General features: G+C 40.3%; 1 protein-coding gene across 1 annotated transcript in view; it reads left to right on the top strand.

Moving 5' to 3' along the window:
* The window catches only part of RALB (RAS like proto-oncogene B), a 43,807-nt gene that overhangs the window by 16,561 nt on the left and 13,014 nt on the right, over window positions 1–14,232 (top strand). Inside the window, exon 2 of the mRNA XM_004759776.3 lies at window positions 6,771–6,936. Within this exon, the coding sequence (XP_004759833.1) occupies window positions 6,823–6,936 (114 nt within the window). The 5' untranslated portion in view covers window positions 6,771–6,822. The remainder of the gene's footprint in view (window positions 1–6,770; window positions 6,937–14,232) is intronic.

The raw sequence follows: 14,232 nt of genomic DNA, 5'->3' as shown, positions 1-14,232 counted from the left end.
AATCCCTGCAATCCATCTGTTTCCTGTGTGACTTCATATTTGAAAGCGCTGTTTTTTTTGGTAGGGGGAGGGTGCTTCATGACCCTAATTTAGATCAGATTGTTCCGAATTTGGATTGTAACAGGAAGTGGTATGAATAAATTGGGATTTGCCTTGACACTTAAACAGTGCTGCTTGTTAAAATGCAGATTGTGATTCATAAGTAATGTATGGAGACACTTTGAGACCATGCAAATACCCTGTTCGTCATCCAGATCTCCCCTTTAGATTTAGCATCTATTAATGATTCTTGCGGGAACGAGTCTTTACTATGATAGTTACAAAATGTTGATTTCCCAACTCAGATGCGCCCTCTACATTTATCAGTCTTGCCTTTGGTGTTCTACTGGAAGCAAGAGCCCTGCCTCTTCCCTTGTTTATAAAAATACTTATTCTAGGTACGGATTCACAAATTTCTAATTTTTCAGTGGTCTGTTTTTATTACTATCCTTAGTTACTTTGGTGCTTAAATTGTCCCATATTTAGGACTGTTCTCCTTTTTGATTGTTATTTAATGGATTAAATACATGAGGCAAACCATGAGACACTCTTGACTCTGGGAAACAGGATTGTGAAAGGGAGTTGGGGGGTATGGGGTAACTGGGGTGATGGGCGTTTAAGGAGGGCACGTGAAGTGATGAGCACTGGGTGTTATAGGCAACTAATGAATCATTGAACATTATATCAGAAACTAATGATGTACTAATTGAATTTAATCATGAGAGACTATGGACTCTGAAAAACAATCTGAGGGGTTTGAAGTGGCGGGGGGGTGGGAGGTTGGGGTACCAGGTGGTGGGTATTATAGAGGGCATGGATTGCATGGAGCACTAGGTGTGGTGAAAAAATAATGAATACTGTTATGCTGAAAATAAATTAATTAATTTAAAAAATGGATAATATTTTGGGAGACTGAAGTATATATCCAAGTTACCTTCGAGTTATAGTATGTGGAAAAAAGTGCCAAGTGCAATTCTTCGCACATGTAGTGTTTGAGAGTTTCCCATGTGCTTCTTCGGCCGTATACCTAGGACACTTGAATTTTATGAGGGAGACTGGAGGAGTTAATTTTCCTTTGCATTTTCAAATTCTCATTTGATTTTCTTGACAACCCTGTGATACAGACATGGTGGCATGTCGACTCTACCTACCAACTCATTTTCTGCTAGACTCAGTTTAACAGAAGACTGATGATTATATTAGCCTCTGGGACTAAGGTTCACTAGAAACCACTCCTTCCTCCTAACATGCATTTGCTTGGTTTATATATTGTGATTTGCTATAAAAACTTTACTTCACAAGTGAGTGCATTCTGGTCTTTGAATTAATGCTGAGTGATAGAGAGAGCCATACTTCATATAAATGTATCATACAACATGACACAAAGAAAGCATTTCCCAAACCTTGCCTCCCTGCCCAACCATCTGAATGAAGCATTTTTTTAAAGTTTGGAATGGCTCATTTTTCTGTATGGGAATATGTGTGTTTCTTCTTATTGATCCAATGACTTACACGCTGTTGGGGGTGAAGGACACACTTTGCAATGGCTTCTCATTTCCTCTAAGACAGGTCTTAGGTCCATTTGTAGATGAACATGTCTCTATTTGGAGACTCCTCCCCCAATCACTTCCCTACCCCATACCTGGTACCCACTGTGATGTTTCATGCCTTTGTTCCTAACTGTGTATTCTCATTTATGCATGGAAAGCTCCCTTCTCTCACGCCTATCTGCTGAGTCAATTCTTCCTCAGTTCTGAAGCCTTTGCTGATTGTCTTCCCCAGAGTTCATTATTCCTTTCATTATACCTTGTACATTTTCATCATTGCATGTGGGAAATTATATTAAAATGCTTTAGTTGTATGTCTAACCTTAAGGAATTAAGTTTTCTAAGGACAGAGACCCACAATTTGGCACAAAGTAGCACTTAAATATTTTTTGGACAAAACGAATTTTCCTGTTAGTTAAGTAGAGACCTATTAAAGGTTCCCTGGCATGTTTCTCAAGTCTCCTGTAAAAGAGTTACGACTGAGAGAGAGTCATGCCAGGACTTGGTGAGACAGACCCAAATTCCCCTTATGGTAGGTCTGTGTTGTGGCTTCATGTGTTGGTCACAAACCCAAATAGTTTTTTGAAGTGATTTAGGAGGATTGCTAACTTCTTACAGTTCTGAAATTGTAAGTGAAGGCAGTGGGGGAGAATATGATTGCTTTGTAAAACCTGATGTCTCTGCCGAAGTCAGGGATGAAGTGTACCGCTGTCTATGGCTTACATGGAAATGTATAAAGAAATAATGGGTGGGGAGAGGGATGCCAAATGGCAGGGATTGTGGTAAAGCAAATGGAGCAAAACACTCGTTGGAAAATCCAGGTGGTGGGTATACAGACTTGCCCTGCTGTTTATTCAGCTTTGCTGAAAGTTTGAAACTTTTCATAACAACATGTTGAGAAAAAAGGATACTTGTATTATTTTTTAAGACTGTATTTATTGGCTAGGCATGTCAATTAAAAACATTAAATCATCAACATGTACTTCCTAAACCACGCTGATTTGTTTTCTTCCTGTTATTTCTTTTCCTCTCTTTATCAAGTCAGGGCTTTCAAATCCCAGTTCCTATGTTGCTTCCTTTAGGAAAATTTCCCTGACCTTCCAGTCTGATTTGGACGTCTCTCCCCTCTGTTCCCAGAGCACCCCTTGTATCATTCTTCTGCCACAGAATTTATTATCCTGCACTGTGGTCGTTTACTAATCTGTCTGAATCACTAGACTTGGAGTTTCTCAAGTCAAAACCTAGAGAGGTTTCTGGAACACTTTCGGTACAAGTAAGAAAACAACAACAACAACGAGTGGACTAACAGTGGCTTAAACAAATAAGGGTTTATTATTTCCGATAAGAGTTTATATCTCCAGCATCAGGAGCCTGGAGGTCAGCATTTCGTTTCCAGGATTGGTTTGGTCATGGGCTTGGCTGGCCCTTCTGCCTTTCACCTCTCTTTTCCTTCATCAGGTCAAGTTGACCAAAGCAGTTATGTGGGTTGAAAATACCCACTGTAGTTATTTCAGTTTTTGAGCTTTGGGCACAGATATTTTGGCAGATATCTTTAGACTTGCTGAATAGTCTACAGTTCATTTATTATGGTTTCTTCTAGAGAAATTGACTTTGCTTTTGGAAAGTAACAGCTCAGAATTAGATAGATGTCTACCTGGATTTGAAAGCCTCCTGACCCCAACATGGAAGATTATTTCTCCATTTTCATAGAACTGTAGTAATTCATAGGAGCAAGGCTGCTTCAGAGAAATTGTGTGATGGTCTGGAAGTTCCAACCTCATGAATCAACCTGAGCTCTCTGGGAAACATTTGTGGACTAGAAATTAGGCCAAAAGCCATTTCACTTTCCTAAAGTGAAGTCTTCTGGGGAGGCCCACGCCTTATCCCATTTATTCTATTTTAGTCACAATTCAGATGTGCTTAATTACCTAGTTAATTGCTTAGAACACTTATTAAAAAGCACATAATTGGAAAAGGAGCAGTGGAAAGAAGACCTGGCACAGGTAAGTCAGTAAGCTGAGGTTCCATGGAAGGGGGCCGAATGAGCGTACATCTGAATCTACTTACATCAGCCCAAGGCTACTCACATAACTGATCTCATGCTGAGGATGGTCCTTAAATCGTCAGGAAAGATTTAATTATGTTCAGCCTGCTCTAAGAAGACAGATGGATATAATACATGAGAGATAACATGCCAAACTTCACAAATATGATCTCAAATAGGTTTTAAATATAGAAATATATAGATTAGAATACTGGCAGGAAATCTGTTAATAGTGAATATCTCTGGGTGGCAGAATCATAAGTGATTTTTTTTCTCTTTTAAAGATAGTTATTTCCTAAATTTTCTTTATTTTTTTAAAGATTTTAAAGTAATCTCTGCATCTAATGTGGGGCTCAAACTCATAGGCCCAAGATCAAGAGTCATGCTTTCCACTGACTGAACCAGCCAGAAGCCCCTATTTTCTAAACTTTCTATTGAGGATTGAAAGGGTTCAGAGCATGCTATCCCAAAATATGCTGCTTTGACATAGGATTATTTTGAGCTGAAGGCAATTGAAAAGTAAGAGACCAAAATAAAATTCTGTGCCTCCCCTCTCTACCAGGAAGAGCAGGGCTATTCTGAATTACTTGAGAGCTCTGGACTCTTAACCAGCCCAGAGAAGGCACCAGTGGAACCTGCATAACACTCTGTACTCACCAGCTCTTATTGTCCGTCAGTTTCCCTTATATAGTATTTGTCTTCCCACAACTTGTTGCCCCTAGAAGTGCAAAATTCTTTGTTTTTGGTCTTGTCACTTCTGCATGAAATTTATTATTATTATTTTTATGATGCTAGGTAAGCTGAAGTTCTAACTGCCCCTTTGAGTTACTCATCACTGAGTTTGTGTATGTGAGATGCACACAGTAATAAACTCCTGTTTGTTTTTCTCTGTGAATCTGTTTTTTTTTGTCAGTTAAATCTGCAGGGCCCCAGCCAATTAGCCAAAGTTAGATAGAGAAAAACCATGGTTTTTTTTTCTCCCTCTCTATAGTATTATAATTTTTTGTTTTAATATTTAAAAACACATTTTAGATGTTGAAAGCAGATCTTGTTCACCTCCTGGTCTTTTGACAAAGTCATTTTTCTAACGTTTTGATTTTGGCTTTGTTAAAGATGCTCAGAATGTACATTTTATAGTAGTTGTTTGAAAAATCCTACTTGTTATGGATGTGGACTCCCTTGTATGGCGATTTTCTTAGGTTTGTCATAGGTTGGAATTGTGGACTCCTTATTTTAGCTCTGACTATCCTGATCTGTCTTACTGCATGTTGTCCTCCCAGAGAGGTTTTGTTTATTATTCTGCCTTGTGCTCCAGCATCATGACTAGACAGGGAATGCTTTTTATGTTAATTTGGAGAAATGCTATGGTTACAGATTTTCTGGGTACACTTCCATGCAGCTGGGGCCCAGTCAGACAAACTTCCTTGTCATTGCCCCCTGTTGGTCAACAAATGTTTTTGTAGTCCTTTTTTTTTTTTTTAATTTTACCTTGTAGGTGTGTTCCCCCAAGGGCCTTGGCTTCTCAGTTCTCAACTGAGAAGAGATCTCAGTTCTAACTCCCTCCGGGCCTGGGCAGCTGGTCTTCTAGCCCTGTGTGTTTGTTTAATCCGAAGTTACCAAGAACAGCAGCTATTCAGGATTGTAGGAATAGTGGCTGTTACTGCCCTGATTGTTTTTACCCTACCATGAGGATTTCTTACTTTTCTTTTGAGCTCAGCTGTGCATGTAAGAGAACTTTTCAACCTTGGATGTCTGCTATAATCATCTGGGAAGCTTTTAGAAGTCCCCATGGCCAGGCTGCATGCAAGGCCAATTCCACCAGAAGCTCTGGGGTGGGACCCATGCATCAGCATGTTTTTAAAGCTCCACAGGTGATTTCCATTGTGCAGCCAAGGATGGAAACCACTGATCTAAAGCAATGTTGTTTTATTTTGCCTGGATGATTTATGTGTGTGCTGTGTGTATTAATTTATTGTTCTAGCACTGATGCTTTCAAGTTACCTGGTCAACAGTAATAGAAATAGGAGCCTATTATTTTGTAATTAGAAAAAAAAATTAAAAATTTTAAAAAGCTAGAATTTGCTAGGAAGGAAATCAACCTTTATTAAGTTCCTCCTGGATTCTAGGCACTGTAGTCATTCACATATGTTGTCTCATTTAATCCTCAGGAGAATTCTGCAAGGTAGGGGGTGGTTCGTTTTGGCAGGTAAGAAAACTGGCTTGGAGAAATCAAATAGTTCTAAGTCTCACAGCTCACAAATGACAGACTCAGGCTCAAGCCCATGAGATGCCCAGCCCCATATCCTTTTCCTTACCCTGTGGTATATGTGAAATGGTTTTTCCATACACATTAGTTAAAATAAAAAATGGTACTGGGGTTAAAAATAAGTTCCAGATATTTGTTAAATTTACTTATTTGGAAAATTTTATCTTCTCACTAATACCAGAGATTCTTGTCTCTTTGTATCTCACATCTGATGTTAAACTGATTTTGACTTATCAATTGTTAGTATAGGAAAGTTTAACTCATTTTAATTTACCACCTTAAATACACTTGGAAAAAATAATTTAGTTCCTTCTCTTAACTCTGTCATAGGCCACAAAGAGATACTTACTATAATAACTGCATTTACTCATCCCCTTCCCAAGCACCTCCTTAACCCATGTGGAGGTTTCTTTGAGTGTCTGTGCTCGGAGGTAGAGGTCCAGGGTGGGGTGAGGAGTAGAATAAAGAGGTGGAGGCTGAGGTTCCTGAGTGCTGGTGTTCTGTGGGGTACCAGATGACTTGAGGTAGGGGTGGAAAGTGGGAGCTCTCTGGTCACTCCACTTCAGTGAAACACTTTTGAGGATATATGGATTTCTGGTGGCAGGCTGTCCTTTCCTACCCACCCCAGCGATACAGGCATTGGATGTGCATACCTATTTTTTCCCAATTTCTGTCCTGCTTTCTCTCTGGCTCTGCTGTGCTATGTTACTTGCAGAGTTGTTGAAGGGGTTGTTTCATCTCTGTTTGTAACCTAGAAGATTTATTTCTCTGTTGGAATGTCTGGGTTAGGCTTTTCTGGGGCATGTGGATTTCATTTAATTTTTAGTTGGTAGAAATCAAACTGCTTCTAAGTCTTTGTCTTCTTCATTGGCAGCTCTTCAACTAGCAGCTCTCTTCGTGTGTTGCAACCTTAGAAAACCAGCAGGATGGCCACAAACAAGAGTAAGGGCCAGAGCTCCTTGGCCCTTCACAAGGTGATCATGGTTGGCAGTGGAGGGGTTGGCAAGTCGGCCCTGACGCTTCAGTTCATGTATGATGAGGTAAGACATACCAGGCACAGATGGCTTTCATCATCGAGTCTGCTGTAACAATGTCCCTTTTCCAACTGTGTCCATGTGCTCATTACCCCACACGCATGGAGGGTCATGGGCAAATTTGTGTTAACTTGGTTTCTGAATAGCTTCCTGGGGGAGTCTAACCAGCATAAGACCTGGGTTCCTGATTGTTGGTAAGTAATTTCAAATGTGGCAGGGATGTGAGGGGTCCCTGCTTGCATGATTTCCATCATCCTTTATGATTTCTTTCTGACACAAGGGAGGAGGCTGTTTCTAAAGAACAGATCAGATACTTAGTTTTTTAACAGTCAATTTGGGGAGATATTAAAGGGAGCTAAGTTGTTATAAGACAGTCTTTCCCCAGGTGATAGACATCCAATTCTCTCTAGTTCTCCCACACAGCAAAGGGAAGCTTGAACCATCCTTGCCTTAAATTGATATCACTTAATGTAGATAATAGAGCTGGTACCAGTGTGGCAGCAGTTTTGATTTCTGCGGCAACAAACATCCCTGCCTGATGGCCATTGGCTGGTATTACAGGCAGAGTGTTCTGACAAGAGCTTGCATTCTGTTCACAAGGGTGTGTGCTTTACAAGATTTGCAAACAGAAGGGACTTGTAGCCACAGTTAGTTAAGATTGTTATCTGCTTTCCCTAGACTTGCCCTCCATCCAGTTTCCGCTGATGTTGGATCGTATTGGTGTGGCAATGACCATTTTTGGTATCTAGCTTAGGGAAGTGGAGTAGGGATACTGTTAGCTGGGAATTAGTGGAATATATTTATGTGGTTTGGAGTTACTTTGGCATGTGGTTGTTACCAGCTGTCCCACTGTCAGCATGGCTTCCAGGAATATGGCCACCACCTAGTCTGCTAACTCACCTGGCACTGTGACATGAGATACAGAACTAGGAGTATACTGTGGTGTGGATGTTGTCCTGTGGTACCTGACTCTGAAAATGTGTGGGCCGAGGAGGACACGCAAGCGTCGAGACATAAAGAGCTGGTCTGGAAATTGGTCTGGAAGGTTCTTCCAGGTCTTACAGCTTCTTACAGGGAAATTCAATAGAGGTTTCCTAAATTTGACAATAGTCCTACAGCTTTTATGACTAGTGATGTCAAGTCATAGTGAAGCTGCAAAAAACCCTTCTAAACTTTCAAGAAAAGAGAAATTTGGACTGATTATGCTGGAGGACAGACTAAATTGTTTTTTATTCATTATAGGAAGTAGTACAGAATCACTGGCATGTCTGGTGAGATCATCAGAGTATATGGCAAACAAACCAACCAACAGGAAGGTATGTTAGACAGATGCCAGGCAGTTAATTAGCCAAAATGTTTTTTTGATGGATTTTGTGATATAAGTAGTATTTGTATTGTTTTTCTTTTTTTTCCTTAAAGATTTTATTTATTTATTTGACCGAGAAAGAGAGAGTACAAGCAGGGGGAGTGGCAGGCAGAGGGAGAGGGAGAAGCAGAGTTTGATCCCAGGACACTGACCTGAGCCAAAGGCAGATGCTTTTACTGAATGAGCCACCCAGGAGCCCCTTGTATTGATTTTCTGCTGCCATGTAACAAATTCCTACAAATGTAGCAGCCTCAAACAGCCTCAAACAACACACATTTATTATCTAGTTTCCAGGGGTCTGGCATGGCTTAGCTGGGTGCTGTTCTCCGGGTCCCACAAGGCTGCAGCAGTGTCAGCTGTGGCTCTGAGCGCAGCTGAGGCTCGGGTCCTCTTCCACGCTCTGGGTGCAGACAGAGTACGGTTTCTTGCAAACATGGGTTGGAGGACCATAGGTCCTTGCTACCAGGCCCTTTCCATAGGTAGTTCATACGATGGCAGCTGCCACTTCAGGGCCAGTAGGAATGTCTCTCTGGTTAGCTAAGACAGATTCTTATATAAGCAGATGAAATCACAGGATGATCTTGTGGCTATTGCCACAGTCCCTTGGTTAGAAGCCAGTCACAGATTCCTCTGTATTTAAGGGGAGAGCATCTTACCAAGGCATGACTTACTGAGGGTCCCCTGAGGGTATATTTGCCGTAGTAGTTGTCCATTTAAAAAAATTTATAATGGATTATGATTTCTTTTCCCACTCTAGATATTCACTTTTGTATCCAATATTATATGAGTCATTTTATATTCTGTCCTTAAAAAAGATGAATAAACTTCAGACCAAATTTCCTCCTTGAATGAATAAACTTCAGACCTTGATTTCCTCCTGGGTCATTCCTTCCCTATATCTCACAATGAGAAACCTTTGTCTTTTGATGTTTGCTTCTCTTTATCTTGTACTAGGGGCCAAAGTGGGGAAGTCTCGTGGAATCTGCTTGATTTACTCAGAATGTTTTTTTGCATTAAAGAGGTGGGGCATGTCTTGAAGATGGCTTTGGAAGTCTTTGTTTCTGCTTGATAACATAATTTGCTTACTAAAAATTCCTTAATTTTTCTTCTGTGGAGTCTGGGAGGAAGAGAGAGTGAGGAGGAGAGTTAAGATGGAGACAGGATTAGAGGAGTAGCTTGTTAATCAAGATGAAGAAGGGAATTTTGTCTCCCCAGGGAATCACTGACAATGTCTGGAGATATTTATGGGTGTCCCAAGGAGAGGACCGGTGCTACTAGCACCTACTGGGTAGAGGCCAGGGATGGTGCTAAGCAACCTGTGGCACACAGGAGAGATCCCACAACAACGAATTCTCCAGTGCAGATAATCTTGTCAATAGCAGAGCTGCCGACACTCTACCAGATGAAGTAGGAGCCTCAGATCGGGATTTATGTTTTTGTTATATATGTTTGTGTGTGCGTATGGTAAGAGGGAGGGGAAAAGATGCACGCAGAAGGCTTTTGCTCCCCTTTTCCAGTATCTTCAGAGAAAATACGGAAAGCTGGGCTTGATCTTAGTCTGTTTTTTTCTTGGGCTATCATATTTGAGGACTGGAGAGCAGCAGTTGTTGAAAAAATGATAACATAAAATTAGAGCAAGCAAAGCGTAGAGATGAAGCGATGTATGTTTGGAGAAGTCTTTAATTGATTTTCCAAAATAGTGCTGTCTTCTAGAACCTTCTACCATGGTAAAAATGTTCTGTCTTATTCTGCCCACACGTGTGGCTCCTGAGCTCCATGACGTGAACTTAGTGGCTATTATATTGGGCAGTAGAGATCCAGAATCATAATTTTGGAGCTTGAAGAAACCTTCGCAGTGATTCCCAAACTTAGCTGATCGCAGAATCTTCTGGGGGGGGGGGAGCTTTGTAAAAAAACACCTTCTGGATACTATTTCTAGATTTGAAAATGGGAATCTTTCTTTTTAAGAAGCTCTCTTGGAGTTTTCAACATATGGCCAAGTGTGGCGACTTCTGCCTGAGACATGAGCTAGTCAAGCCTGATTTCGCAAATGAGGAAACTAGGTCCTGCGCTCGGGGATGCCAGTTATCTAAAGTCTCACGGGCTACCCATGTTCTTTGTTCTTGGTCCTGTGCTTTACCCCAAGTTAAAAAAAAAAATCAAGATTATGGCAAAAATTTCTGTGAAAATTAGATTATGTGAGGAATGGTGGTTCCAGAAGTGTGTATTTTTGGCTAAGTTCGGACTTTGAGAAAAATTGGAGGGAGATCTTAACTTTTTTATCTTTGATCTCTTATACTCTTTAGACTGTCAGCAGCTAGCTCAGTGGCTGGCTAAGTCATGCTCAGTAAGAAGGGGGTCTCCATGAAGGTTGTCTTAGTTTTGTGTGTCTTGGGCATATGAAACTGAATCACACACAGCCTTTCAAGGCCTGGATCATCTTAGCAGATACCAAGACTGTAGGGATTTCCTGTTTCTAGTGGAAAAAAGAAAACATCAAGATTGCAATCTGTGTTCTAATAATCTGCACACCTTTCATGGCATAGAGGTATGCTGTCGTATCAGGACATCTGATTTCCCGCGTTCCGGGAGTCCCTGGAACCCTTGCTGTTTTGACCTTGAAAGCTCAGAAATGAACAATTGAGATGCTTATGATGATATTCAGAGATTTGCAGAGGGTGGTGGGCTTTTTTGGGGTCATGGATTTGTCTCTTTGGAAAGGACTTAAAAGGACACTGTGTGAAGCATAGGTCAATTTTCACATATTATATATTTTAAGATACTGTTAGTACAAACTTAAGAACCCAATACTAAAAATTGTTTTGAAATTTAAAATCACTTGAAGAACCAGTGGCTTTTAATTGGCAGCATGAAGCTATTTTTTAAAAAATTTATTTTGGAGAGAGGATGTGTGCAAGTGGGGGGAGGGGTTGGGGGGAGTGAGAGAGAGAGAGAGAGAGAGAAGCAGACTCCCTGCTGAGCACAGAGCCCCATGCAGAACTTGATCTCACAACCCTGAGATCATGACCTGAGCTGAAATCAAGAGTTGGAGTCAACCAACTGAGCCATCCGGGTGCCCCAGTATGAGGCTCTTTTTTCTTTCCCTAAAGATTTTATTTACTTATTTGACAGAGAGAGATCACAAGTAGGCAGAGAGGCAGGCAGAGAGAGAGAGGGTGAAGCAGGCTCCCTGCTGAGCAGAGAGCCCGCTGCGGGGCTCGATCCCAGGACCCTGAGATCATGACCCAAGCAGAAGGCAGAGGCTTAACCCACTGAGCCACCCAGCCATGAGGCTCTTTTTAAGGGTATTCTTCAAAGGGTCCATAAGTTCAAATTGGTAATTTCAGTTAAATTTTTAAATTTTTAAAATTTAGAGTCACCTGGGTGGCTTAGTGGGTTAAGTGGGTTAAGTGTCTGCCTTTGGCTCAGGTCATGATCTCAGGGTCCTGGGATCAAGTTCCACATTGGGGTCCCTGCTCAGTGGGGAACCTGCTTCTCCGTCTCCTGCTTCCCCTGCTTGTGTTCCCTCCCTTGCTTTCTCTCTCTGTCAAATAAATAAAAACCTTTAAAAAAACAAATTTTAAAAAACTTAAATTATAGTTTATTAAGGTATAATTCACATGCCATGATATTCACCCTTTTCAAGTGTGAATTCACAAGTCAATTCAATGACTTTAATATATTCACACAGAAGTGCAACCATCATTATATAATTTTAGAACAATTTTCTCAAAAAAAGAAAAAAAAGAAAAGAAACACTCTACATATTAACATCTTTCCTCATTACTGCCTCCCCTGCTTCCACTCCTCGTCCTTGATAACCACTTTCTATTCTTACGGATTTGCCTATCTAGACATTTCATATAAATTGAATCATATAACATATAATCTTTATATCTGGCTTCTTTCACTTTGCATAATGTCTTGAAAGCTCACCATATTGTAACTTGTATCTGTGCTTTGTTCCTTTTTTTTTTTTAAGATTTTTATTTATTTGAGAGAGTGAGTGAACATGGAGTGGGGCATGGCAGGACAGGGAGAGGGAGAAGCAGACTCCCCACTGAGCAGGGAGCCTGATGTGGGACTTGATCTCAGGACCCTGAGATCATGATTTGAGCCGAAGGCAGATGCTTAACTGACTGAGCCACCCAGGCGCCCTTCCCTTTTTTTGGATTCTTATTTATTTACTTGAGATAAGAGCACATGTGCATGCATGCTCTCAAGTGGGGGGAAGGGCAGAGGGAGAGAGAGAATCTTTTTTTTTTTAAATATTTTATTTGTTTATTTATAGACAGAGGTCACAAGTAGGCAGAGAGGCAGGCAGGGGGGCGGGACGCAGGCTCCCCGCTGAGCAGAGAGCCTGATATGGGGCTTGATCCCAGGACCCTGAGATCATGACCCGAGCTGAAATAAGGGGTTGGACACTTAACTGACTGAACCACCCAGGTGCCCCAGTACTTCATTCCTTTTTATCATGGAATAATATTCCATTGTCTGGACATGGTATATTTTGTTTATGCCTTCATCAATTGATAGGTAATTGGATTGTGTCTGCTTCTTTGGCTATTTTGAATAACATTGCTATGAACATTTGTGTATAAATTTTTGTGTAGACCTATGTCTTAAATTCTCTTGCATAAATATATTGAGGCATGAAACTTGTTGAGTCTTATGGTAACTGTACGTATAACTTTTTGGGAATGGCAAAGCTATTTTCCATAGCATGTGCATCATTTTATAATCCTATAAGCAATGTATGAGGGTTTCAATTTCTCCATATCCTTGCCAACACTTATCATTGTCTCTTTTTGATTATACATCCTAGTAGGTATGATGTGGTATCTCACTGTGGTTCTGATTTACATTTCTCCGATGACTAATGATGTTGGGCCTTGTTTGATGTACTTATTGCCATTTGTATATCATCTTTGGAGAACTGTTTATTTGGGTCCTTTCTGTATTTTCAAATTGGGTTATTTGTCTTTTTATTGTTAAATTTTAAGAGTATTTTATGTTTTTGGAATATAAGTCCCTTATTAGATGTATGATTAATTTTTTCTCTCATTTTATGGGTTATCTTTTCACTTTCTTTTTTTTTTAAGATTTTATTTATTTATTTGACAGAGATCACAAGTAGGCAGAGAGGCAGACAGAAAGAGAGAGGGGGGAAGCAGGCTCCCTGCTGAGCAGAGAGCCCGATGTGGGGCTCGATTCCAGAACCCTGGGATCAGGACCCGAGCCAAAGGCAGAGGCTTTGACTTACTGAGCCACCCAGGCGCCCCTCTTTTCACTTTCTTGATGCTGTCTTTTGAAGCATGAAAGTTTTAAATTTTGATGAAGTCCATTTGTGCTTTTGATGTCTTATCTGAGAACACATTGCCAAATCCAAGGTCATAAAGATTTACACCAATGTTGTCCTCTTAGAGTTTTGGGGTTTTAGCTCTTACTTTTCAGCCTTGACTCATTTTGAGTTAATTTTTGTATGTGATGTGTAGTATGGGTCTAACTTCATTCTTTTGCATGTGGGAATCTGCCTAAACCAGCACTAATTCAATTTTGATAGTACATTGCTGTCATTAATTTAGTTTTTTCCTAAACATCTATACTTCCGACATCATTAAGATAATTACTTACTTGATGTCTACCACAATGAAAAGAGCTTTGAAATATTAATATCATTATTACTCAGTAATACAAGCACTGAGGGAACTTTAGCATTTATTTGGAATTCTTTTGTCCTTAGTCTCTTTTTGTGTGACATAAAATCAAAATACTCTGTACTAAAGTCTCTTGAATTAATTCTTTCTCTGTTCGGCTCTATTATCAATTTAATATTTGTTTAGGTTTATTTGCTTCAGTCTCTGTTTCACAGCTTTTAAATTTGTTTTATTTGTCCTTCCAGGGTATCTTTTTGGCAAATGCCTAACAACATACAT

The sequence above is a fragment of the Mustela putorius genome, unplaced genomic scaffold, assembly GCF_011764305.1.
Source record: "Mustela putorius furo isolate JIRA1106 unplaced genomic scaffold, ASM1176430v1.1 tig00003867_pilon_pilon_pilon, whole genome shotgun sequence".
Taxonomy (NCBI): Eukaryota; Metazoa; Chordata; class Mammalia; order Carnivora; family Mustelidae; genus Mustela; species Mustela putorius.
Note: the sequence above shows the minus strand (reverse complement) of the source record. Positions and strands in the feature narration are given on the sequence as shown.